Source organism: Sus scrofa, chromosome 17 (assembly GCF_054392235.1).
Source record: "Sus scrofa isolate SSC_HxYL_T2T_F1_AM1 chromosome 17, Sscrofa_HxYL_maternal_Yorkshire_Landrace_v2.0, whole genome shotgun sequence".
Classification (NCBI taxonomy): domain Eukaryota; kingdom Metazoa; phylum Chordata; class Mammalia; order Artiodactyla; family Suidae; genus Sus; species Sus scrofa.
Window position 1 is genome coordinate 54,549,709 of NC_139399.1, and position 9,981 is coordinate 54,559,689.

The 9,981-nt window shown below is 51.1% G+C and overlaps 1 protein-coding gene across 10 annotated transcripts in view; it reads left to right on the forward strand.

Moving 5' to 3' along the window:
* Window positions 1–9,709, forward strand: part of HNF4A (hepatocyte nuclear factor 4 alpha) — a 64,228-nt gene extending 54,519 nt beyond the window's left edge. For 4 of the 10 annotated variants that reach the window (XM_005672953.4, XM_085002894.1, XM_005672951.4 and 1 more), the window contains exons 8-10: window positions 1,229–1,465; window positions 5,359–5,541; window positions 6,492–9,709. In XM_005672953.4, the coding sequence (XP_005673010.1) occupies window positions 1,229–1,465; window positions 5,359–5,541; window positions 6,492–6,634 (563 nt within the window). In that variant the 3' untranslated portion in view covers window positions 6,635–9,709. The remainder of the gene's footprint in view (window positions 1–1,228; window positions 1,466–5,358; window positions 5,542–6,491) is intronic. The other 6 variants (XM_021077331.2, XM_085002896.1, XM_085002895.1 and 3 more) reach the window with 3 other exon arrangements.
* Window positions 9,710–9,981: the final 272 nt, after the last annotated feature.

Here is a 9,981-nt window from a genome sequence, read left to right on the forward strand (position 1 = left end):
CACGCTCTTCCTCATTTCTTGAGGGGCTAAGATCTCTAGTTCTAGTCTCCTCAAGAGCCTGGCCCAGGCTGTTTTCCCCCAGTGCTCCACACGGGGCTGGTCAGATAACAACGGCTCAGTACAACATGCAGGATTCCTGATGCCTGGTCAAAGTCAGCAACCTGCCCTGGAGGGGCAGGCGACTTCAGACAGGGCCAGGCATGTTGGTGGCGCTCAACAGATGTTTCCTAACTGAACGAAAGAATGCACAAATATGGCCCAGGAGAGAGAGCCCTGGGCTGGAAATGTGGGTAAAATTCTCTTTCTGCTATTTATTTCATCCATAAAAGAGGAGTTAAATGTGTGACCTCCTTCATGGAGGTTAATTACTGGATGACCACTTGAATCACCTTCTAGGTTAAGGCTCTAGAATGTATCCACTGACTATTTTTTCATTCCTTCATCCTTCTATCCAGGTACCCATCCCTTCATCTAGTTATCTATTCAGCAAATACTGACAACACATGGTGCTAGACGGTGGGTTTAAAAGGACAGAAGGGACGTGTGCCTGCCTGTAGACAGCTCAGAGTCTAGCAGGAGAGACAGTTACATCCTCTGTGGTCAGCAGTGATGGAAGAGCCACAGAAATCTGGGGACAAGATGGACACTTAGAGTTCAGACTTGGGAGGGTGGAACAGAGGAGGCTTCCTGGAGGAAGCATCAATTATACTGAGACCCCAAGATGACACAGGCAAGGGAGCAGGGGAGAGGGGAGACTATTCCAATGCAGCAGAAGCAGCACGTGCTGAGGTCGGGACGGTGGGACTTGAACCGAGAGTCAAGAACCCTTAATTCCACATCATGGCGCAGCCGACAAGCGGCTGTGTGACCTGGAGCTTGCTCCCTGCCTCGGTTTCCCCCTAGGTTTCCCCCTCTGTAAAATGAGGAGGTTGCCAGGTTCCCTCTTGGGTGTGTTCCTGCAGTCCTGCTCTCCACCCTGCCCTCCCCTCTCCCAGGTCTGCGTCTTAAAAAATGTGACAGAAAACTCTTTTTTGCCTGAGTCCAGGAAGCTACAGTTTGCCCTAGTGTACCCTGGTTCTTGAGGATCCAGAATCCTCATCCTGGCACTGCTGAGGACTCCCTCTGTGACCTTGGGCATCAGGGCCCCAGGAGTAAGGGGACACCTGGGTCCCACCTCCCCAGATGCTCCAGCTGCGCCCCACCCCTTGTGTGATCCCTTCTGTTGCAGATGCCAAGGGGTTGAGCGACCCGGGCAAGATCAAGAGGCTGCGTTCCCAGGTGCAGGTGAGCCTGGAGGATTACATCAACGACCGCCAGTACGACTCGCGCGGCCGCTTCGGCGAGCTGCTGCTGCTGCTGCCCACCCTACAGAGCATCACCTGGCAGATGATCGAGCAGATCCAGTTCATCAAGCTCTTTGGCATGGCCAAGATTGACAACCTGCTGCAGGAGATGCTGCTGGGAGGTGGGTGTTGGGCCCAGGGGGCACTGAGAGGTGGGTGGGGTGGGCAGGCTCTCGTCAAGGGATAAGGCTCAAGTGGACCTGGGTTCACCTCTCAGCTCCATCACTTCTTCGCTCTGTAGCTTTGGGCAAACGCTGTTACCTGTCTGAGCCTCAGTTTCCTCATCAGGAAAATGGGGACAATGGTCTGTTTATTCAGTCACTGAGAAGCTAGCCTGTTCCAGTCACTGTTCTAAATGCTGGAAGTTCAGCAGAGAACAAGGTTCTGTCTTCATGGAGGTTGCATATGAGTGTGTGTATGAGTGTATGTGTGTGTGTGTGTGCACGAGTGCACGTGTGCATGTGCCACTGTGTTTAAACGCTTGTGGAATCAGATGATAATCAAGTAGATAATAAAGAAGGCAGCTGCAGACTTTGAAATAACCTGGTAATATGATTAGAGTATAACTGAAAAGGGGCCTCTTTAGATAGGCTGGCCAAGGAAGACCTCTCTGAAGTGATGACTTTTATGCTGAGGACCTGATGGAAGGAAAGACACATTTAAAACCCAAGAGAGGCTCAGTGGTTAACGAATCCGACTAGGAACCATGAGGTTGCAGGTTCGATCCCTGGCCTCACTCAGTGGGTTAAGGATCCCGAGTTGCCATGAGCTGTGGTGTAGGTTGCAGACGCCGCTCGGATCCCGCGCATTGCTGTGACTCTGGCGTAGGCCGGCGGCTACAGCTCCGATTCGACCCCTAGCCTGGGAACCTCCATATGCCGCAGGTGTGGCCCTGGAAAAGACAAAAAAGACAAAAACAAAAACAAAAAAAAAGAGAAACATTCTGAGCAGGGAGCAGGGGTAACTAGTGCAAAAGGCCCTGAAGCAGGGGAGGTTTGTGTGTTCAAGAACTATGAGGAGGAGGGAGTGGGATGGACAGAGAGTTTGGGGTTCAGAGATGCAAACTGTTGCATTTAGAGTGGATAAGCAAGGAGGTCCTGCTGTACAGCACAGGGAACTCTATCCAGTCTCCTGGGATAGACCATGATGGAAGATAACATAAGAAAGGGGATGTGTATATTTGTATGACTGGGTCATTTTACTGTGCAGCATTTAAGTCAATTATCCTTTAATAAAAAAGAAAAAGAAAAGAAAGAGAAGGTTGCGAGATGGGAGGAGCTGCATGAGATGAAGATGGAGATGGGGCAGAAACCACATCATAAACATAGTCTTGGAGGCTAAGGTCAGAAATTCGCATTTTATTTTCACTGCAACTATTGTAAGAAGAGTGAAAATCAGACTAATGTTTTAAACTATCCTGATTGTTTAAATCGACTAGAAAGTGAATTTCAGGAGGGCAAAGAAGAGACAGGAGACCCCGAGAAACGTTAACATCTCCAAGCAGGGGAAGGACAGGAGGCCTGGACTGAGATAAATCTGAACATCTTTTTGGAGGAAGAACTCACAGGATTTGCAGATTGATCAGATTGGGCAGTGAGGGGGAGGGGAAGAGTTCAGAATGAAACCTACATTTTTGCTTTGAGGAACAGGATGGTAGGAGAGTAATTTACTGAGATGGAGAAGATTGAGAAAAAAACAGTCTAAGGCTGGGGGTGGCTGCGGGGAGATAAGGGATGAACCAAGAGATCCATTTTCGACTTTAGTTAGGCTCAAGAGGACTGTTAGATATCCAAGCTGAGTTATCCAGGAGGCAGTTGGATGCTTGAGTCTGTTGCTCAAATAAGCCCAAAGTTGAGGATGAGGCAACTTCGTGGTGTCCCAAAACCAAGGTGCCACAAAAGGAGATGGAGGGAGACCAGCCAGGGGGACAGGAGCAAAGCCGGGGAAAGTCCCAGAGTCCAAGAAAAGAGTATGTTTTAGTGGGGACAGAGCATTTCACGGTGTTAAATTCCACAGGGGAGGGAAGGAGCCGTCCACTGGACTGGCGACCTGGAGGCTCTTGGCAACTGAATTATGAGCAGTGTCAGAAGATCGTGGGAAAGGAAACCAGACTGGGGGTGTTCCAGGGTGAGCGAGTTGGGAAATGGGGACAAGAGTAGGCTGCCCTTTGGAAATGTTTTGCTAAGAAGGAGAGCCGGGAGAGAGTTGAGGACGACTGCAAGGGAGCGATTATAATGATGGGCCCGGGGACCTTGGCTGGACTAAACAGAAAGTAACAATGGCAACAGATTGTGAAAGGTGAGGGTCAGGGAACTGACAGCCTCCATGGGCAGGGCTGAAGGAAGTGAGCGGGAAGGGGCGGAGGCAGGATGGAACTGAGGATGCTGGAACTCAAGATTCTGGAGGTGATGCAGTTTCTGGTGGTGGTATGGCCAAGGGCAAGGCTTCTCAATCTCAGCGGGTATGTGGGACTGGTTGATTCTTGGCTGAGGGGGCTGTTCTGTACCTTGTATAGCCACATGCCTGGCCTCTACCGTGAGATGCCAGCAGCCCTCCTTCAGTGGTGACAAATATTCAGATATTGTTGAAGGTTCTCTGCGGGGCCCAAATCACCCCCAGCTGAAACCCACTGTCATCTGGTAACTTATTTCATTCTCACTTTGACCCTGTGAATATGGGGTCGTAATGAAGCAGGTGTCACTGAGATCAGGCTCAGGAAAGAGCTTGTGCTCTGTTGCCAGATAAACTTGGGTAAGATAAATAGTCTTTTGGAGCCCTGTAATCTCATTTGTAGAATGGGTTAATAATGATACCCACACTCAGGATTGTTGTATTAAATTATGTCAAACATGAAAAGTGCCATAAAACAATACCTGGTATATAATAGGTGCTCAATAAGTGATAGTTATCATTGAAACAGGTGTACTTTAGAGACCCCTTGCAAGCCCTAAAATTCTATCATTGCATATTAGTAACTATAGCCTATTATCAAACCATACCCTAGATATATGGTATCATCATTCACTGACACATTTTTTGAAGCAGTTACTGTGTTCCAGACAGTTTGCTAGGACCTCAAAGAGAGATGAAAAATACACCTGCAATTGTAATGCTCACAGACAGAGGGGTTGTTCCAAAAGCTGGGTTACAGATAAATAACTATGAGCATTCCAAGGAAGGAGTGGTTTACTTGCTACTGGAATGGGAAGATTCAGGAGAGGCTTCCCAAAGGAAGAAATATGTGAGCTGGAATTTGGACTTGTAGACACTGGGGTAGAGAAGGCATGTTCAGTGGAAGCACCACAGGAGCAAAAGCACAGAGCTAGGGAGTTCCTATTGCGGCGCAGCAGAAACGAACCCGACTGGTAGTAACCAAGAGGTTGTGGGTTCAATCCCTGGCCTTGCTCAGTGGGTTAAGGAGCTGGTGTTGGCCTGAGCTGTGATGTAGGTCACAGATGCAGCTTGGATCCTGCATTGCTGTGGCTGTGGTGTAGGCCACTGGCTACAGATCCGATTCGACCCCAAGCCTGGGAAACTTCTACGCTGTGGGTGTGCCCTAAAAAGCAAAAAAGAAAAAAAAGCACAGAGCTAGGAAAGTACAGGGGACACAGAGATGCTATAAGTAGGTCAGTTGGGCTAAAGGTATGGGGGATGAGGCTGAAAGGTGAGTTGGGACAGGATGGTTGAAGGACTTACATACCAAGGAAATTTGGGAGCCATTGTATTAACATGCAATCAACACACTACTTATTGCAATATTTAAATGATCTCACAGCTTCCTTATATGCTCCTTGTTTCTTTCAAATCACTTTTGTTCTCTTGGTTTGTTGGTCCTCTCAGTATCTTCAGGAAGCCCGTGGATGGGAATTCACTAACCCAGAAACTAGAACTCAGCAGGCCCCACTGGTGTTGGATGGGTAGGCTTCTTGGCCAGACTTGAGGAAGATGGTGCCTCAAGGCCTGTGGCCCTTATCGCAGACTCTCCATCCTCACTGAGTACCTCCTCTGCCTGCAGGGTCCTCCAGCGATGCACCTCATGCCCACCACCCCCTGCACCCTCACCTGATGCAGGAACACATGGGCACCAATGTCATTGTTGCCAACACAATGCCTGCTCACCTCAGCAACGGACAGATGTGTGAGTGGCCCCGGCCCAGAGGGCAGGCAGGTGGGCAACTTCGGCTCTACCCAGGAAGGGGTGAGGTTGGGGGCTACATGGGAATCTGGAGACAGCTGGGTCTAGAAGATGGGAAATGGGTTAAAACAGTTCTCTGGGCTCCGGGGTAGGGAAGGAGGAGTGAGTCTGTCCACTTGCTAAGGCTGTTGATACAGTGAGGCGACCGACAGCCTGGACCGAGGGAGGCGGCCCACTTGGGGGAGGACGTCCACTGGGGTGAGAACTCCATCAGGGCATGTCCTCTAGGTCAAATTCTTCAATGAAGGGGGGCTACCCAACCAGGAGAGGCTATTAGACAACTGGGTGAGGCTCTCACTGGCGAAGGACCCCCACTGGGCTAGACGCCCTCTGAGGGGAAATCGCCCAAGAGTATGTTTGTCACGGGCCAAAGTTCTTCGTCGCTTGTCACTGGGACGTGGTGGTGCACTCCAATGGGATCGCATGTCGTTGAGATTGTGCTTTGAGAAGGGTGGCCATTTAATAAAGGTGGCCAAGTATGTCTTGGTCAAATTTACTTTCTGAACTTGTAGTTGGAGTGGGGCCATTAGTTTCTGACACTCATCTACCTAAATATCAAAGAAATGGTCTTTTTTTGAGCCAGTTAGCCAGACCCTTGGGTCTCATCTACTGCCGCTCTTTTTCTCCAAGAAAGGGTGTTCCTGTCATACGACCCTGGGCCCTGGTTTGGGAGAAGCAGCTGCAAAGTCTCCACGTCAAATGGTGGAGAAGATGGGCGTTGTAGGGACCTGGGCCCAGTCACAGGCTTCCAGATCTCAGGGAACTCAGACTTTGTGACCTGGGACTCAGAAGGGTTAGGCTGTAGGAGACCTTAGAGATATCCCGTCTAATTCTCTGTACAAGAGGAAGGAAACAAAGTCTCAGAGAGGGGAAGAACTTTCCCAGGACTCTTCGTTTACTCCTCAAAAGGCTGGAATTCTGAGCAGCCCTTGTCTGTCTCTCTATCCCTCCAGCCACCCCTGAGACTCCACAGCCCTCGCCGCCAGGTGGCTCGGGGTCTGAGCCCTACAAGCTCCTGCCAGGAGCCATCGCCACCATCGTCAAGCCCCCCTCTGCAATCCCACAGCCGACCATCACCAAGCAGGAAGTCATCTAGCAAGTCACCAGGGGGCCGGGGGCTCTGATGACCCCCCAGCCCCCTCAGACAGCCCCTGAGGGTCACTTGGTCACAGTGAAGAAAGCTGTGACAACAGGGCCAGTCCCAGAGTGGTAGTGGAAAGGGTGAGGCCCTAGAACTCAGGCCATGGGCCACCCGCCAATGCCACCCTTCACCATCTGCTTGGGATGATGGGGCTGTGACTTGGGGAGCCCCCTGCTGGAAAGTGCTCTGCTGCCTTGGACAACTTCTCTCCTGCCAAAGCCACTGCCTTCCCCATTCTTCGCCCCAATTTCTTCACCCCCAAAGGACTGCTGCCTGGAGACAACAGGGGACCTTGATTAAACATGGCTCCCTCCCACTCAGACTGGGACTTTGCCCCACATTCTGCCCTTGTGTCAGACACAGAGCACGTCGAGGCTGGGTCAGACGGCAGCACCTCACCCATCCCTATGCTGCTGCCCCAGCCGCCAAGGCTCCTCTCCTCTTGCCACCATCACCCTCCCCAGCCCTGTTCATTTCTCCAAAGCCTCCTCTCCAGAGGTTGAGAAAGACTTGCAGACAACTCCCCAGCCATCCCGGGAGCACTGTGAAAGCACTGACGGGGGCTAGGCAGAGTGCAGGAGGTTGTTGAGAAAGAAGATGCAGTTTCTCCTCTAACCCATCTTCGGGGACTTGGATGGATTCTCTGAGTCAGAGAGATGATCCCTACAGGCTGCCAACAGGGAGAGAACAGTCCAAGGTGGACAGTTGCCACTGGAACCCAGAGGGCTGGGGGTGGTCCAAGAAGGCATCCAGAAAGGGGCAGGCTAGGTGCCAGGCCTTTGGGGAAGGGCTGGATTCCTGCTGATGCAGCAGGTGAGACAGGATGTTCTAAGGAGGAGCAAACAGCCTGGGCCAGGCCTGGGGGGTCAGAAGGAGGGTGTGGAGGGAGGTGATGAAAGATGGGGCTGCCTGGAGCAGAGTGGGCATGCTGGACCGCCTTGAATGCCAGATGGAGGCGTGGCGACCTGGGTTCCCAGGCTGAGTAGCTGGGGAGGGATGTACAGTGAGCTGGGCTTTCAGAAGCTGAAGACAGCCGTCCTACGTAGGTTGGAAGTTTGGGAGGGAGTGGGGAGATCAGATGGGGCCTAATGAGGTCCTCCAGGTGAGAGAGATGAGGCTGAGGATGGAGGAGAGAGATGAAGCTGGGGATGGAGGAGGCAGATGGGGGACTCTCAGAGTGATACCTGGGAGCAACTATCCCACAGGGCCTGTCTCCTGCTTCCTCCTGGCACTGTCTCCGGGCCCTTGATGTGTACCATCTCCTCTCATCCTCCCTACTACCCAGAGATTACCGAAGGTGGAATTGAGATCTTAGAGGTTAAATCATTTTTATGGAACTCAGACAGCTAGTAAGTGACCAAGTCAAGAGAGGTGCCAGGTCTGCCTGGATCAGGAGCTCTACACCTGGCCGAACATGTCCCTTGAAAAGGCCCTTCTGCCCTCACTGTGATTAAGTTAAGGGACTCCCTGCCTCTTCACCAGCCTTAGAAGCCAAAGCCTCGTTCTTTCCAGGACCCCTGCCCACACTGGGAGCTAAGATTGGCCTGAGGCTGCACTAGAATCCAGTTAGGGTCCAGAATCCTGTTTGCTGATAAACAAGGAGAATTCATGGCTCCTGTACCCCTTTTCTCTCTTCACTCCCTACATCTGGGGAAGGGGCATTTAGTGGTCCACTGGGAGATGGACCAATGTGACCTGGTATTTTGGAAATGGGATGGCTAGGGCGGGGGGAGGAGCGAGGTAAGAAGGACTGGGTTTGAGACCTGTGCTGGGGACCATCACTCAGGGTCCCTTCTGGAACCATTAAACCCCAGGATGGAACAGCTAGCACCTCATCCATGCAGAATTTTGGAGGCCTGGGGAAAATTCTGGAAAATGCCACTGTCCAGTGGGAATTAAAGAGATGTGTCCCAGAACTGGACCTGTGCTTAGGTGGGAGACTAAACAGTCAGACTGACTACCTACCCACCCCCTCAAGCTGACCCTTCTGAATGGATGGGGGGGCCGCACCCCAGTGCCCTCAAATCCCACCATTAGTGCTCATTTCTCTTTGTGAAGGTGGTGTGAAGGGTACTGGGTCCTAGAGCAATTGCTGCCTCTCCACTAAGCCAAGGCCACAGTCGCAGGAGAGAATGTCCCCCTGGGCAAGGTACCCCGGCCAACCTCAGCCACCCCTCACTCCTGGGGCACTTCCCCAGAAATCCCAGCCAGGGCACTCAGACTGGCCGGGGGCAAGGCAGAGAAGCTGGAATCATCCTGGTCCTTGTCATTCCCACTCTTTGCTTGCCCCTGCCTCCAACCCCGCTAGAATGTCTCCCAGGCCTCTGTCTGTCGTGGGAGTAAAGCTGAGGTAAGAATTTCCCATGGAGGGGAGTGGGATAGCAGTGGTTTTGAAGGTAGCGATCTTCTGAGCCAGGGAGCCAGTTCTCAGGCCCAAATCAACCTCCCTGGAGGAAAAATCCTTTCTACTTTCACAATTTTATTGCAATGCAGGGAACACAAAACAAAGAGGATTTATTGAGGACACGACACCACATTGGAGAAAAAATTTTTTTTCCACTACCCGAGTCGTGGTCCCGAAACATAAGATCTAGTAGACAAAAAGAGGGATGGGAAGGCAAGCACAGACCCTGTAATTCCTTCACTGAGACCACCCCTTCCCTAGGCAGCTCTCAGCAGCTTCCAGAATCTACACAGCTCTCCCAAGAGTGGATAAAGGGGAGCAGAGCGTCGGAAATGGGTGCTCCTTGATTTCTTGTGATGACCAAACCAATTATGATCACCAGATTGCTCTGTGATTTGCCCTGATTGTCATGGATTCTGATATTCACATCAAGCAATTCTGGAAGTGGGCTGCATCCCACCAGACTGATCAGCATCTTCCTGTGGGTGTGAATGCCATTGGGTTCTGTGCGTCCCCTGAGCCCGTCACTGCCGCCCAATGGGGCAAGGAAGCAAAAAACATTTCTTACTCTTATGTGTTTTAACAAAAGTTTATAAAACAAAATAAATGGCGCGTATGTTTTCTAAGATCTTGGATGGGTGTCTTTTATTTCCCCCTTCAGGTGTTAGAAATAATGAGAATAATCGGGTAGTTCTTTATAACAGGCAAGATGCTTTCACAGCCCTTAATGGTTCGTTAACCTTCACATCAAGGGATGCAGGGTAAATGTTATGACCTCCCTCTTTACAGATGAGGAAACTGAGGCTCAGGGGAAGCAATTTTCCTTGAAAGGTGGGACTCAAATCTGGTCTCTTGATTCCAACTACTTAGTAGATAGAGTGTGGGAGGGATAAGAGAT